This window comes from Salminus brasiliensis, chromosome 15, assembly GCF_030463535.1.
Source record: "Salminus brasiliensis chromosome 15, fSalBra1.hap2, whole genome shotgun sequence".
In the NCBI taxonomy this organism is placed as follows: domain Eukaryota; kingdom Metazoa; phylum Chordata; class Actinopteri; order Characiformes; family Bryconidae; genus Salminus; species Salminus brasiliensis.
Window position 1 is genome coordinate 31,210,718 of NC_132892.1, and position 17,718 is coordinate 31,228,435.

The 17,718-nt window shown below is 40.7% G+C and overlaps 2 protein-coding genes across 2 annotated transcripts in view; one reads left to right on the forward strand and one right to left on the reverse strand.

The window, feature by feature from the left end:
- Positions 1-1,129: 1,129 nt before the first annotated feature.
- On the reverse strand, positions 1,130-13,692 carry crtac1a (cartilage acidic protein 1a). The gene is made up of 12 exons (XM_072657721.1): positions 13,545-13,692; positions 10,910-11,094; positions 10,387-10,583; positions 10,173-10,309; positions 8,168-8,324; positions 7,924-8,058; positions 6,418-6,554; positions 5,625-5,761; positions 4,457-4,539; positions 3,831-3,931; positions 3,487-3,655; positions 1,130-1,606 (listed from the first exon to the last, which is right to left on the reverse strand). Exons 2-12 carry the CDS (start codon positions 11,086-11,088, stop codon positions 1,491-1,493), a joined length of 1,548 nt encoding a protein of 515 aa, XP_072513822.1. The 5' UTR covers positions 11,089-11,094; positions 13,545-13,692; the 3' UTR covers positions 1,130-1,490.
- A 2,887-nt stretch (positions 13,693-16,579) lies between these two features.
- Positions 16,580-17,718, forward strand: part of r3hcc1l (R3H domain and coiled-coil containing 1-like) — a 7,592-nt gene continuing 6,453 nt past the window's right edge. The window contains 1 exon segment of the mRNA XM_072657694.1: positions 16,580-16,768. The gene's annotated coding sequence lies outside the window, so the exon portion shown is untranslated.

Consider the following 17,718-nt stretch of genomic DNA (forward strand, 5'->3'; position numbering starts at 1 on the left):
TAATACTGGAAATGGGGGGGAGGGGTACTGAAAAAAAAATTGATCTAAGCTGATCCTCAAAATCATCCATCATCAAATACTGTGTAAGATGTTTACTTTGTAGCTCCTCCCACTCAATCTGTTTACTGTTTATTCCTGTCTGCAGATTAGAGCTCCCCCTATCACATGGGAGGAAGGCCTCCAATGCTCAGACTCCTGACCATGGAGTGCTGTTAGTGGTGTTTACGAGGTTTTGGACCTATGATCTCCTGTCTCTTGACAAGCAGGCAGTTAGACAGTCGCTCCACTCTAGAGCTGTGAAGCAATGGTCATTTCTGTGTCTCAGAAAGAAAGGAAGGTAAATTTACTCAGAGCTGTGTTTGTATGTAGTGTAATTCCACAGCTCTGGACCGGCCCTACGGTCTAACTGCTGCTTGTCTCCTGTAGGAGAAGATTTGGGCATTGTCCTTCTCCCATACTTTTTATATTTATTTTATATTTCGTCTTTTTTCTACTGATAAACTAAGCCTGTTGTTGCTTTAAACCTGGTTAGTGCACCCCCTAGGGGTTGAAAATCCAGTCATTTTTCATTTTCATTCAGAGGATTTTTCCCTTTATTACGCAGTAGTGGGGAGGCGACCTTCCTAATGTTAATGCTCCCAAGCAAAAAAGCTTCTGATTGGCTGCCTTCTATCTTACCAGCTCCCTACTAAGCCCCGCCTCCACATACTCCCTATTAATCCTCTAATGTGGATTTTTCAAAGGTGCTGAGAGGGCAATATGACAATATTTTATCATATTGTGATAAATGTTGTTATCATTTTGTTATCGTGGTAAAAAATATGCTTTTATTAGTGTATCGTGGATATGGTGCTTTCTAAGCACTGATTAACTGCACGTTTCATTAGAAAAAGTGTAATTAGTATTATTTAATTCAATGAAGGGCAGCATATTTTGAGGAAATATCACGGTACTCAGTATGGTAGAGTTTAGAATGACAAAATATCGTATACCATAAAAAATGTCTTTAAATATCATGATATAAAAATGTTCCATAAATCACGTCATAACCCAGAAACACAGTTTTTTGATGTTCACTGTTTACAGAGTGTTAAGATTAAATCTGACAGATGCTGAGAAATGTCTCAGGTTGTGTTTGTTAGTTTGTTTATTCTTTATTAGGAAAAAAAGTCCAGCATCACTTCAGTGTTAGCTGATATCAAGAAACGTCAGTTAAATAAAAGCAAATGACGGACAAACATGAACGGAGCTTCAGACCATTTAAACAGTGTTTAGCTGTGCCACTTTCCTGGCTATGTCTGCTTCCCCGCTATTCCTCACCCTAGAGCCCTGGTCTGGAGCCAGGTAAACACTGGTGTGCTTAAAAGGCATGATGGCAGAAATAGAGAGGATACAAGGAAGTGAAGTGAGCGAGTGAACGAGAGAGAGAGAGAGAGAGTTACTGTACTGATTACTGTAAACCTCTTCCCAAAGAGGAGGATAATAAATACTCAAGCGCCTGGATATGTGATTTCCATCACTGTGTTCATATCAGCTGGCATAACAGGGCGGGTCAGAGTGCGGCCATCCGGCCAGTAGACTTCAACCTTGGTGGCCTGGTCAGATCCTGGAAACCAATGAAAGCAGAAGTGAGGATTAGAGCAGGTGTAGGTGTGTTATACCTGCATTAGAGCAGGTGTAGGTGTGTTATACCTGCATTAGAGCGGGTGTAGGTGTGTTTTACCTGTATTAGAGCGGGTGTAGGTGTGTTATACCTGTATTAGAGCAGGTGTAGGTGTGTTATACCTGCATTAGAGCGGGTGTAGGTGTGTTATACCTGCATTAGAGCAGGTGTAGGTGTGTTATACCTGCATAAGAGCAGGTGTAGGTGTGTTATACCTGCATTAGAGCGGGTGTAGGTGTTATACCTGTATTAGAGCAGGTGTAGGTGTGTTTTACCTGTATTAGAGCAGGTGTAGGTGTGTTATACCTGCATTAGAGCGGGTGTAGGTGTGTTATACCTGTATTAGAGCAGGTGTAGGTGTGTTATAACTGTATTAGAGCAGGTGTAGGTGTGTTAGACCTGCATTAGAGCGGGTGTAGGTGTGTTATACCTGCATTAGAGCGGGTGTAGGTGTGTTATACCTGCATTAGAGCAGGTGTAGGTGTGTTATACCTGCATAAGAGCAGGTGTAGGTGTGTTATACCTGCATTAGAGCGGGTGTAGGTGTTATACCTGTATTAGAGCAGGTGTAGGTGTGTTATACCTGTATTAGAGCAGGTGTAGGTGTGTTTTACCTGTATTAGAGCAGGTGTAGGTGTGTTTTACCTGCATTAGAGCAGGTGTAGGTGTGTTTTACCTGCATTAGAGCAGGTGTAGGTGTGTTATACCTGCATTAGAGCGGGTGTAGGTGTGTTATACCTGTATTAGAGCAGGTGTAGGTGTGTTATAACTGCATTAGAGCGGGTGTAGGTGTGTTATACCTGTATTAGAGCGGGTGTAGGTGTGTTATACCTGCATTAGAGCGGGTGTATGTGTGTTTTACCTGTATTAGAGCGGGTGTAGGTGTGTTATACCTGCATTAGAGCAGGTGTAGGAGTGTTTTACCTGCATTAGAGCAGGTGTAGGTGTGTTATACCTGTATTAGAGCGGGTGTAGGTGTGTTATACCTGCATTAGAGCAGGTGTAGGTGTGTTTTACCTGTATTAGAGCAGGTGTAGGTGTGTTATACCTGCATTAGAGCGGGTGTAGGTGTGTTATACCTGTATTAGAGCAGGTGTAGGTGTGTTATACCTGTATTAGAGCAGGTGTAGGTGTGTTATACCTGCATTAGAGCGGGTGTAGGTGTGTTATACCTGTATTAGAGCGGGTGTAGGAGTGTTTTACCTGTATTAGAGCGGGTGTAGGTGTGTTATACCTGCATTAGAGCAGGTGTAGGTGTGTTTTACCTGTATTAGAGCAGGTGTAGGTGTGTTATACCTGTATTAGAGCGGGTGTAGGTGTGTTATACCTGTATTAGAGCAGGTGTAGGAGTGTTTTACCTGTATTAGAGCAGGTGTAGGTGTGTTATGCCTGCATTAGAGCAGGTGTAGGTGTGTTATACCTGTATTAGAGCAGGTGTAGGTGTGTTTTACCTGTATTAGAGCAGGTGTAGGTGTGTTTTACCTGTATTAGAGCAGGTGTAGGTGTGTTATACCTGTATTAGAGCAGGTGTAGGTGTGTTTTACCTGTATTAGAGCAGGTGTAGGTGTGTTATACCTGTATTAGAGCAGGTGTAGGTGTGTTTTACCTGCATTAGAGCGGGTGTAGGTGTGTTATGCCTGCATTAGAGCGGGTGTAGGTGTGTTATACCTGTATTAGAGCGGGTGTAGGTGTGTTATACCTGTATTAGAGCAGGTGTAGGTGTGTTTTACCTGCATTAGAGCAGGTGTAGGTGTGTTTTACCTGCATTAGAGCAGGTGTAGGTGTGTTATATTTGTGTTAGAGCAGGTGGTGTGTTTTCTTACCCAGTCCAAAGTGAGCCACTGGTTCCATCTCACACAGGTATCCAGATCCTCCATCAATGATGCGTGTGTGGAGTCCGCTCTGTTTAGTGTGTATCACCACCTTGGCCCCGCGAGCAAATGCTCCGAATCGTGTCCGTGGCATCACCCGCAGCCAGTGATTACTGGAGGCCTGAGGAGAGGTCAGAGCAGTGCAGGTATGGTGATGTAGAGAAAGTGATAAGATGGGCAATAGGCAGCGTAGCACACCTGCTTGACTGGTTCCCTGTTAATCTACCAGGTACCAGGTTTAATAGCTGGTGACTGGCACCCTCTGCCCTGATTGGCTACCTGTGTAACTGATGTACCTGTTGGATTTTGTAGACAGAGATGGGCTGGGAGGCGCTCTCCCCGTGAGCCACCAGCAGGTCCAGGTATCCATCGCCATCAAAATCCACCACCGTGGCACCTGTTACTCAGATATGACCAGTGAAGCAGTTACATCTGCACTGTACTGCACCGGATATGGACAAAAGTATTGGGACACACATCTTAGTCACTGACTTGAGGTGTTTCAATAAGTCCTATTGCCAGAGATGTATAAAATCAAGCCCCTAGTCCTGCAGTCTGCCTCAACAACAACAACAAGTCAGCTGGTGAAATTTCCTCCCTCCTAGATCTTCCTCCATCAGCTGTGAGTGGTGTTATTATTGAACAGTGGAAGAGTTTAGGAGGAACAGCTCACAGAGAGCAGCTCAGTGTACACCGAGTGTCTGTCAGACCACGTAAAGTTACAGAGCGGGGTCAGGGCCGAGTGCTGAGCTCAGAGCAGAGTGCAGAAAAGCCTCCAACTGACCCAATAACTGCAGAGCTCCAGACCTGCTGCTGCTGTTAGAGCTGCAAAGGGTTTAGAATGGGATGTCATGAAAACTTGTGTAGGTGTCCCAATACTTTTGTCTTTATAGGGTATCTTGAGGCATATAACTGGCCTCACCTGTTCCCCGGCCCTGAGGCTCAGAGGCATCGCCGATGTTCAGCTCAGTGATCGTAGGTTCAGCGTTCTGCCTCCTCATAACTCTGAAAAAAACCCATAAACCATCATCAGGTCAGTCAAACACACAACAATATACCTACAGCCATAACATTAGGACCACTGAGGACATTGATTATCTTCATCTACAGTGGCTCCTGTGAAGGAGTGGACACACTGGACAGCAGGTGAACAGTCAGTTCTTGAAGGTGATGGAGGTGTTGAAGCAGGAACAATAGAGACACAATAGAGAACCAATGATGTTCTAGATGACTGGAGGGTCAGAACATCTCCAGAACATCTGGCAGGTCTTTTGGGATGTTCCTGGGGTGTATGCAGTGGTCGGTACCTACCAAAAGTGCTCCAAGGAAGGACTATCAGTGTGGTGGCAAAAGGGGGATCTACGTAATTTTAGCAGTGGTACTAATGTTATGGCTGATCGGTGTAAAGTGATTTTTCTCTGGTCCTTTTGCTATCTGTTGCTACGCTAGTTTCTGCTATGCTAATATCACTAACGTCCATGTTTACAGCTAACAGTGTCAGTAACCACTTTTATAGATTACTAAACACCTCCACGTACTTTGAGGAGAGTGTTTGATGGCTTGCAGTTAGCAACATGCTAATTAGCGGCCATAAGCTTCCATTGCTTTCTAGCTACATTAGCCTCGTAGCTCCTGTTTAAAACTAAAGAAGGAAACTTCAGACACCAAATAAATTCAGTGTGAATCAGAGTTAATGTAAATTTGTACTGTGACATAACGCTGGGTCCTTAAGTATTTGGACAGGGACTCAGTTTTGGTAATTCTACCTCTGGTATCTATGAAGAGCTACCAGGTGCAAACTCAAAGCTCAATATCAACTCCAGAGCTTTTATCTCTTTAATATTTCATGAGATGATGAGGGAACACGCCACACCAGCCCATGAAACTGCTTATCAGTCAACCGTCCAATTACTTTTGAGCCTGTAAAATCGGTTAATGCAATAGTTTTGTTCAACTCCTTGACTAAAAAGCTTAAAGTCTGAACTTTAATCGCATATTGTGTCATTTCAAAGCCATTGAGGTGTCCAAATATTAATGGACCTGGCTGTATTTGTGAGTGGAACATGGTTTCAGGGAGGGTTGAGATGAACCTGAAGATCCTGTTGGGTGCGTTTCCTCTGTAAGCGATGTTGTTGAAGAAGACCTCCAGCTGCAGGTCGTTGTCAAAGTCAGCAGCGATGACGGTGCGGACAGGGGACGGGACAGAGAAGGCCTTTGTGGCAATGTCCTAACACACACACACACACAAACACACACATTAATATTCAGCTTTTACAATACACATTTAATTACATGTCCAAATGTTTGTGGACGCCCCTTCTAATGCTACTTTAAGCTGCACCCATTGCTGACACAGATGTGCAAATGCACACACTCACAGCTTGTCTAGTCCCTGTAGAGAAGAAGTACTGCCAATAGAATAGGACTCTTTGGAGCAGATAAACATCATGACCCTATTGGCACCATGCTGCCTAATGCCAAGCCAGGTGTGGACTAGAGGGGTATAAATAAAGCCCCCCAGCATTGAGGAGCTGTGGAGCAGTGGAAGAATCCTGACCTCACTAACGCTCTTGTCACTGAATGCAATCAAATCCTCACAGCAATGCTCCCCCAAAATCTAGTAGAAATCCTTCTTCTGGACAGTAGAGACAGTTACTCCAACAAAAGCAGGATCAACTCTTTTTAATGTTCTTGATTTCAGAAGAAACAATGAAGGAGAAGGTGTCCCAATACTTTTGTCCACAGTGTGTGCTATTTTTGTTCATGTGGAAATAATTCAGTAGAAATGAGAGTGTTACTGTCCACCTCTGGTAGACGGATTCAAAACAACTCACTCAGGCCCAGAGTGGACAGAAGAACAGGACGTCCAGCTCAGTGTCTCACCTTGAATGTCTTCTGGTCGCTCTGCAGGTATAGGCGATGGGGGCCGTTCCAGTTTCCATAGACAATGTCAATCCTCCCGTCACCATTAAAGTCAGCCAGAGCCACTCCTCTGCCGTGCTGATAACGGTCTTCTACACCTGACAACAGAAAGAATGCAGATCAATCAATGATCAATACTTGACTGATACCTGAAAAGTCTGGCAAACACTCTTTAGAGCCACTGTGTAGAATTCAGCCTCTGTCTTGAATACACACACTAGTGAACTGGCGAGCAGCAGGGCAGCCACCTTAGAGCCTGGGGAGCAACTGGCTGTGAATGCCCCTTCACTCCTGCTGCCCTAACTTCATGCCAGTCAGGGGGATCAAACTGGCAACCTTCTGGTACCACGCTCTCCTCTCAAACCCTCAGACCACTGCTAAGTTTCTTCAGTTTTACTGTACGTTCACATCAGCAGCAAGCCTGCAGCAGCCTGCTCAGATCTCACTGGCTGTGGCTCAATTCTTATACAAGAGCATAGCCTTCAAAAGCTAAGGACTGGATAATAGATGGCTATGGATTGATAGATAAAGGGATCAATGGATAAAGGGGTTAATAAATAAAGGGATCAATGGATAAAGGGATTGATAGTTAAAAGGATCAATGGATAAAGATATTGATAGATAAAGGGATTGATAGATAAAGGGGTTAATAAATAAAGGGATCAATGGATAAAGATATTGATAGATAAAGGGATTGATAGATAAAGGGGTTAATAAATAAAGGGATCAATGGATAAAGATATTGATAAAGGGATTGATAGATAAAGGGATCAATGGATAAAGGGTCTGATAGATAAAGGGATTGACAGATAAAGGGATTAATGAATAAAGGGATTGATATATAACAGAATTAATGGATAAATGGATTGATAAATAACAGGATTAATGGATAGAGGGACTGACAGATAAAGGGATTAATGAATAAAGGGATTGATATATAACAGAATTAATGGATAAATGGATTGATAAATAACGGGATTAATGGATAGAGGGACTGACAGATAAAGGGATTAATGAATAAAGGGATTGATAGATAAAGGGATCAATGGATAAAGGGTCTGATAGATAAAGGGATTGACAGATAAAGGGATTAATGAATAAAGGGATTGATATATAACAGAATTAATGGATAAATGGATTGATAAATAACAGGATTAATGGATAGAGGGACTGACAGATAAAGGGATTAATGAATAAAGGGATTGATATATAACAGAATTAATGGATAAATGGATTGATAAATAACGGGATTAATGGATAGAGGGACTGACAGATAAAGGGATTAATGAATAAAGGGATTGATATATAACAGAATTAATGGATAAATGGATTGATAAATAACGGGATTAATGGATAGAGGGATTGATAGATAACGGGATTGATAGATAAAGGGATTTGATAGATAAAGGGATTGATAGATAGAGGGATTGACACTTCTCAACTGTAAGTTAGTTCCATCCCTCTCACCTGCTTGAGCAGCCATGTCGGTGAAAGTGCCGTCACCATTGTTACGAAACAGGAAGTTGGGTCCATTTTCATTGTCGCAGAAGATATCAGAGCGAACGTCATTAAGGATCGGTCCAACCACAACGCCACGCCCCCCTTCAGACAGAAAGACAGAGGGTTGGGAGTTTTGATTGAAAAGCTTACAGTAGTAACGCAGGTTGAAATGCTAATGGTGTCTGTGGATTTGACGCCCCGCCCCTCTGACCTGTGTACTTGTTGACCCTGGCCTGAGAGGCGACATCAGAGAGAGCGATGATGCCCTTAGAAACATCACTGGCAGACTCGTCCATCTCGATCAGTGCATGAGCCCCAACGTTACCCCGAGCGTAGTTAGCCACGTAGATGGAGTAGCGGCCGGTACCCTACAGCAGAGAGATAAAGGAGGAATGAGGCAAATAAACATGATTAGTAACAGATAATATTAATAATAATATATACAAACATTTTATTTATATAATAAAATAATTCAATATTAAATAGTGAAATAAATCATAATAAATAAATAACACACATTCCTGCAGAAACAAATAATATGAAATAATAATAAATGAATAACAAAAATAACAATATTTACATAGTGAATAATAAGTGCTAAAATTGAAGGGGTGGAGGGACCAATGGGTAAAAGGATCAATGGATAAATGGATTGATAAATAAAGGAATTGAAGGATAAAGGGATCAATGGACAAAGGGATTGACAGATAAAGGGATCAATGGATAAAGGGATTTATAGATAAATGGATCAATGGATAAAGGGATTGACAGATAAAGGGACTGACAGATAAAGGGATCAATGGACAAAGGGATTTATAGATAAAGGGATCAATGGATAAAGGGATTGATAGATAAAGGAATCAATGGATAAAGAGATCAATGGACAAAGGGATTGACAGATAAAGGGATCAATGGATAAAGGGATTGATGGATAAAGGGACTGATGGATAAAGAGATCAATGGATAAAGGGATTAATAGATAAAGGAATCAATGGACAAAGGGATTGATAGATAAAGGAATCAATGGATAAAGGGATTAATAGATAAACGAATTAATGGATAAATGGATTGACAGATAAAGGGATTGATAGATAAAGGGATCAATGGATAAAGAAATTGATAGATAGAGGGATTGACAGATAGAGGGATGGATAGATAGAGGGATTGATAGATAAAGGAATCAGTGGATAAAGGGATTGGTAGATAGAGTGGTTGACAGATAAAGGGATTGATAGAGGAATTGACAGATAGAGGGACTGACTGATAGAGGGATTGATAGATAGCGGGATTGACAGATAGAGGGATTGATAGATAGAGGGATTAATAGATAGAGGGATTGACAGATAGAGGGATTAATATATAAAGGGATTGACAGATAGAGGGATTAATAGATAAAGGGATTGATAGATAGAGGGATTGACAGATAGAGGGATTGACAGATAGAGGGATGGACGGATAGAGGGATTGATAGATAGAGGGATTGATAGATAGAGGGATTGACAGATAGAGGGATTGACAGATAGAGGGATGGACGGATAGAGGGATTGATAGATAGAGGGATTGATAGATAGAGGGATTGACAGATAGAGGGATGGACGGATAGAGGGATTGATAGATAGAGGGATTGACAGATAGAGGGATTGACAGATAGAGGGATGGACGGATAGAGGGATTGATAGATAGAGGGATTGACAGATAGAGGGATGGATAGATAGAGGGATTGACAGATAGAGGGATGGATAGATAGAGGGATTGACAGATAGAGGGATTGATAGATAGAGGGATTGACAGATAGAGGGATGGATAGATAGAGGGATTGATAGATAGAGGGATTGACAGATAGAGGGATTGACAGATAGAGGGATTGACAGATAGAGGGATTGACAGATAGAGGGATGGACGGATAGAGGGATTGATAGATAGAGGGATTGACAGATAGAGGGATGGATAGATAGAGGGATTGACAGATAGAGGGATGGATAGATAGAGGGATTGACAGATAGAGGGATGGATAGATAGAGGGATTGACAGATAGAGGGATGGATAGATAGAGGGATTGACAGATAGAGGGATTGATAGATAGAGGGATTGACAGATAGAGGGATGGATAGATAGAGGGATTGACAGATAGAGGGATTGATAGATAGAGGGATTGACAGATAGAGGGATTGATAGAGGGATTGACAGATAGAGGGATGGACGGATAGATATGTTACCCTTCTGTCCACACATGCTACAGAGCGCCCCGCCATGCGACTGGCCACTCCCCGGCGCACGTTGATGTCATCACTCAGCAGGTCCTCGAAGCGGCCGTTACGGAACTTAAACAGCTTATCGTAGTACGACGCCTGACCTTTAGAGAAACGCCTTAATTAATACAAGCAAAGACTCAAAAGTCCAGTTTGGACAGAACCTGAACTATAGATGTACCTGAAAAGGCATTGTTAGTATTGAGGAAGTAGATCTCCTCCCTGCCGTCCCCGTCCACGTCGCAGGCAGTCACTCCGATAGCGTTGCCCTCCGGGTCTCTGAGGCTGTAGTACGGAGAGTTGCGGTCATCTACCGCGATATTCACCAGCCTCTTCTGATCACGGTCATACTTCAGAACCAGGTTTGGGCCGTTGTACCTGAAAACAAATGATTAAAATCCACAGTGGTCAGTAAACTGGATCAGCGTGTGGAAACAGAGCTTCCTGTTGCTACCATGTAACTATCAGTGTATAAAACAGCTCTGTGCTGTCTTTACTGTTGGACACTATATTGACAAAAGTAATGGGACACCAGCTCAAACTTGGAGCCTGTAGCATTGTAGCATTTCTTCACGAAGAATATATAGTGTTATTTATACTACCCCTCCTTCATCCATGTCCCACTAGGGGGGCTCAACCCATAGATTTAATACTTATGGTCTAATACATGAACTTGTAGTGTCAGATCAAACATGCATATTCACCCTGCCACCACCACCTCCAGATCTCCATCACCATCCACATCCGTCACTGCCATCCCATAGTTCCGCTGAGTGGGGTTGTGGAATTCATGAGGAGGGAGAACCGTGTCTGTGACGGCCGAGAACATGGAGTGGACTCCGGAGAGACTCAGGCAGAGAAGGAACGTCCAAAAGACCCACATCTTCACCTGCCACACACAGGAGAGAAGGCCGTGATCTCGGCTGTGATTCGGTGGTAGTGGATCATCACAGCAGCATTATGTTACTCACGGTAACACACAGCGCCGAGTGGGCAACTGTGTTTATACAGCAATTTTATAAAGTTAACATAAGCAACATTAGCCGGGAAGCACCGAACATTGTCTCAAACTTACGTTTTTAGTGTAGCCTGTTTCTTACGCCACAGAAAGTAGTTCCAGATGGTGCAGAGAAATGTGTTGTTATATAGCAGAACACCTTTCAACTAGATCCAAGATTATAATATATACAATAATACCCATAATATTTAGGAATTTTTTAGGAATATATTATAGGTATAATGTATTTAGTAATCTAGAATTACAATGCAGAACATATACATTGTGTAGCATTCATGGTACTCTAATACCATGCCGAGTCTAATAACCTCTAATAACCTCTAAAAGCTACATAACAGGATCTTATTAAATAGCATGGTCATGGATCAGCTGCCTGATGTCTGGGACAATGTTTTACCAGATGGAATTGTGCTTTCTAAATATATATATATTAATATATATATATTAAAGGTCCATTCTGGTGGAGGGATACATAGAGGGTGGTTGGGTGTAAAAGTAGTTCCAAAAGAAAACTTATAATTTTACCATTTTATCATCATCACCATCCCATATAAAACCATAAAACACATAAACAAACTGTACGGTTCAAAACTGTAAAACGTGTAAAACACATGGTGGTGGGAGTATCACTGTTGGGTTCAGATGGGTACAGTTCAACCACTAAATTCTGGAGAAATTATGGGAAATAAGCAGAATCAGACACTGGACATTAATGTGACATCAGAAAGATGACTGACTTGCAATGTCAGAGAGATTTTTGGTAGGAAATCGAAGTCCCATATCTCTCAAACACCAACACTGAGTTGACTTCAGATGTTGACGTTAGACAGACGTTAAATTTTGGTAGGAAATCAAAGTCCCATATCTCTCAAACACCAACATTGAGTTGACATCAGACGTGGACGTTAGACAGACGTTAAATTTTGGTAGGAAATCAAAGTCCCATATCTGTCAAACACCAACATTGAGTTGACATCAGACGTTGACGTTAGACAGACGTTGAATTTTGGTAGGAAATCAATGTCACATATCTCTCAAACACCAACATTGAGTTGACATCAGACGTTGACGTTAGACAGACGTTGAATTTTGGTAGGAAATCAATGTCACATATCTCTCAAACACCAACATTGAGTTGACATCAGACGTTGACGTTAGACAGACGTTGAATTTTGGTAGGAAATCAATGTCACATATCTCTCAAACACCAACATTGAGTTGACATCAGACGTGGACGTTAGACAGACGTTAAATTTTGGTAGGAAATCAAAGTCACATATCTGTCAAACACCAACATTAACTTGACATCAGACGTTGACGTTAGACAGACGTTGAATTTTGGTAAGAAATCAAAGTCATATATCTGTCAAACACCAACATTGAGTTGACATCAGACGTGGACGTTAGACAGACGTTAAATTTTGGTAGGAAATCAAAGTCACATATCCATCAAACACCAACACTGAGTTGACATCAGACGTCGACGTTAGACAGACGTTAAATTTTGGTAGGAAATCAAAGTCACATATCCATCAAACACCAACACTGAGTTGACATCAGACGTCGACGTTAGACAGACGTTAAATTTTGGTAGGAAATCAAAGTCACATATCTGTCAAACACCAACATTAACTTTACATCAGACGTTGACGTTAGACAGACGTTGAATTTTGGTAGGAAATCAACGTCACATATCCATCAAACACCAACATTGAGTTGACATAAAGCTCCAACATTAGCCAGATGTTGAATTGTGGTTACCTAACACACTGACTGACGACATATACATTTTATGTTGTGTGGACCTCAACATTACGTTGGGTTTAGGTCACCATACCTCACAACCAAATGCTGGTATTATACGTCAGTATGACGTTGGCTTGTGACGTCTGGAAGATGTTGGGTTTTGGTTACTGAACATCGCAACTCAAAACCAGCAGAACATCAACGTCAGCTGCCTGCTGTCACTGTTCTATCTCCAACTGACTGACTGGTGGTGGACATAGGACTTTGTCCAGACATTGAATTTTTGGTCACCTGAGGTCACGACCTGCATTCAAGCAGCTGGTTGGTGGCCAATGGTCGGTGCAATGATATTATCACTAATATAGTAATAATATATATTATATATAGAGACAGTATATTGAGCATTGCATTGTAAGTAAATACTAAATATATATACATATAATAATTTATGCTCCATGCACACACACACAGTAAAGGCTAGCTTACTAAAGCTAATAAACCCCCAGGTTAAAGACTCAGGCTTACTACGCTGTTATTAACATTATTAGTGTGTGTTAAAGCTGTGCATTACTTACGTGTGTGTGTGTGTGTGTGTGTTTCCAGCTCGTCCAGGCTGCAGCTGTTGTAATTTCACCTCGACGCCTGTTTTTATACCGCAGCCTCCACCTTACACAACTCCAGCAGCTCCGCTTTACACAAGCGCTTGTGTAAGCCGGCGTCCAATCACGTCGCGGTGATTTAAATATTCCGGCGGCTCAACCAATCAGCTGTCTCTCCCGCTCACAGAGGCGTGAACTGACCCAACAGGCAGCTCCACTCTGCTGTACTGAGCCCAGAGGCGCCTGCAGAGGTGGGCCGAGGAGCCTAAAATGACACAGGAGTAAAAAAGTATAATTACTTCAATTAAATAATGACCCAATTAGAGGTCGAAAAAAAAGAAAACACCCATAGTGACCCATAATAAACTCCAGTGGGTGTGAAAACGTATGTGCTGAGTTACTAATAGAGCGCGTCCAGCATCTGTCAGTCAGTATAGGCCTGAAGACTTGGAGTTCTGTATTTTTGGGGCCTGTTGGTCTAAAATAAATGGAGAAGCTTCAACGTGAGAGACGTGAGCAACAGTAAAGATCAACCTGCGTGCCGAGCTGTAATTTGTTTTTCTATATTTGCATATTTATGTTTATTAAAGATAAATATTTAGTCAAATTCTGTACCACCCATAGATAAAGCTATTAAATTAACCAGTTAACCAACAGAATCTGTCTGGCAATGGAAAGCAGGCTAGAAGGTCTCCAGCGAACCATAGTAAGAGTCATTATCCATCATAGGAGAAAATTTGGAACCTCATGAACCTTCCCAGGAGTGGCCGGCCCTTTGAAATTTCACCAACAGCACATTAACGACTCGTCCAGGAGCTCACAAAAGAACCTAGACGAACATCTAAATTAGAAAAACTATTTAGGGGAAATATTACATGGACTGATGAATCAAGGATCTCACAAAAAGCAAACGTTGTATTCCGCCATTAGAACATCATTCAAACTGTCAAACATGGTGGTGGTAGTGTGATGGAAGTGAGACATCCTACCTCTCCTGCAGCTTGGGAGTAGCGCCCACGAATTAAATACTGTATCCCGAAAATTCAGAATTCTCTTGCTTGGTGTTACCTGGCTGAACTGTGGGATGTTTGTTAATGTCTGCCTGTCAGTTTGTGACTTAAAGCTCAAGCGCAGTTGGGTTATGCAGCAGGACAATGATCCAAAGCACACAAGCAGGTCCAGCTACGAATGGTTCAAAATAAACAAAATGAGGATGGCCAAGTCAAAGTTCTGACTCGAATCCTACTGGGCTTCTTTGGAAGATCTTAAATGGTCAGATCATGAATCAATAGGTTTTGAATAAATATTCATTTTCAATAAATGCACTGACCTTCTAAAAGCAGCACTGGGTGTTTACTCGTGTTGTCTTTATCTCATATTAATTTTAAATTAGCTGGATTATTTGAAACATTTCATTCTGACAAATTTTAAACTTAAAATCCGGGAGAAATCTGAAAGAGGGCAAATACTTTTCACAGCATGGTAGCACAATAAATTTAACCCCTTCTAAAAAGGAATCAGGAGGTAAAAGGGGGTGGTTTTGCTAGCTCATGTACGTTAATAGAAACCTCAAATGCTAACTTATAACGATAATAAGTGCTGTTGTCGTCATTACGGTGGTACACTATGCGTAAAATCCCTCTTTTACATTTCAGAGCACAGGATCTGCTATTCTGCAGTACCTCTGGAGCCGAGAAGGCCTTGCTCAAGAGTGGCAGATTAGCAAACCTGGACATCAAACCTATAGACCTGTAATCAACAACCCAGTCCTACAACCCAGCGCAGTAACCCCGCACTGACCACTGAGCCACCACTGCCCTCAACCACGTCTTTCTCTTTCTACTTAATCCAGTAATTAAACACGACGCTGCTTGCTTTCTCACGGAGAGCTGCAGCTGCGTAAGAAGACCCCCCTGTCTTTGAGCTTGAGTGGGACAGTTTTTTGAGAGGTAAATTGGGACGATGAGAGAGAGCTATCAACAGCTTGTTATCCAGAGCTGATGAAAGTCTGCACACATGTTGGCAATGTCACTCCCTGTCAGGACCTGCTTATTATAAAAGCACAGAATTAGTGTCAATTAGTGTTTACTGCCAGGAGCTAAATTTGAAGGACTTATATAACAAATAACTGTAAAAATGCAGATTATTATCCCATAAATATAGACCAGTGGAGGTATTTAACAGGTGAACATTTATCTTTAATATTTTTTTCATTTAAACATGAAGACTGGGCACAAATAAATAAATAAATAAAAAAGAAATAAAAGTTAGCAATTGCTCTACAGGAAACAACTTTAAAATGGTAATTAGTTGCACATTTTAGACACATTGTTTTTTAATTGAACATATTGGAAAATACCAAACACATGCTATTCCTTTTTCACATCCCACATTTCCTATTTTTTGCAATATGTTAAAATATTATATAATATTATTAATATTAGACATACAATTACTACATAATAAGTATTAGTGCTAATCATTACTATTATTATTATTACTACTAGGCCTGCTTCTACTACTAATAGTATGTTTATAGTTTGTAATAATATATTATAAACATTACATTTATTTATTTATTTATTTATTTATTTATTTATTTATTTATTAAAATGCATATCAAGACATGTTTGCAGTTTTTATCCCCCTTTGATTGGTATCATTTTATGCATTTTTTTATTTGTAAGTTTATTTATTTTTGCAGAAATCCACGTAACGTTGCCAAGGAAACCAGACCCTGAGGCTGCACCCGCATCCTGTTAGCCTCAGTGGTAGCTAGCTAACGTTGACGTAGATATACACGCCGTGTTACATATTTAACGAATAAAACATGCATAATGAGATCTATTTCTAGGCTATATGATTAATATAATCTATACCGATAAATATATATATATAAAAATATACAAATTAAACTCAGAACAGCAAAGCGTAGCTAGCTAGCTAAACAACTACAAGCCCCATCGACCCTTTCGGTGTCGGTTACTACTGACGTCACCGAACGCCGTTCTCCAAACATCCGGCCGTGGTTTCAGTATTTCTGGTGTTCGGGTGGAGAAGAAAGTGGGTGAATTGGCTCCGAATCTTAAACCCTTTAATGATTTTAATAGCGAGCTCGGTTTGCTCGGTTGGCTGATCGAGTCCGCGGCGTTTGAGGCTCAGTGGTGAGGAGAGAGAGGCGGCCGCTCCGGCTGAAGCAGGTAATCCTCATAATAACAGCGGGGCTCAGTCTGACTGTCCGCAGCTCCTCACTGGCTTCACTGGAGCTTTAAAGCCTTATTCCCATCAAGGAGATCCCAGTTAAACGCTTAAAGCTCTCTGCAAAACATTTGACACCCGAGCACCGAGTTTACAGAGATATATTTGTTATAGATTGACCAATAGTTAGAGACCTAAGATCCCCCTCGATTTTATAAGTCGTTCCTTCAGGCCAGTAAATCGTTCCCTCAGTTAGATTGATGGGAATTGGAAGTGATTATAGCCAAAAAATATATATTTATTGCAAAAAAACTACGTTTTTTCCACCCTCAGTTAAATAAAATTAAATAAAATTAAATAAAATTAAAATTGAATAACTCGTTTTCTCAGTGTAATAAATTGTTCCCTCATTTGAATAAATTGTTTCCTCATTTTAAGAGGAAACTTAAAATGAGGAAATCCTTCAAATTAAGACTTAAGGAGACAATTTTTTTATATTAATTATTTTTTCTGTATTTATTTATTTATTTATTTATTTATTTGACAGAAGAACCAAAAAATTAAAAAATGTTATAATATATGTTTAGCCAAAAAAATGTTTATTGCAAAATTTCCTACGTTTTTTTCCACCCTCGGTTAAATAAAATTAAATTAAATTAAATTAAATTAAAATTAAATAAATTGAATAAATTGTTCCCTCATTTGAATAAATTGTTCCCTCATTTTAAGAGTCAAATTAAGACTTAAGGAGACAATTAGGAAATCAAACATTTTTTATATTAATTATTTTTTCTGTATTTATTTATTTATTTATTTATTTATGTATTTATTTATTTATTCGACAGAAGAACCAAAAAATAAAAAAATGTTATAATATATGTTTAGCCAAAAAATGTTTATTGCAAAATTTCCTACGTTTTTTTCCACCCTCGGTTAAATAAAATAAAATTAA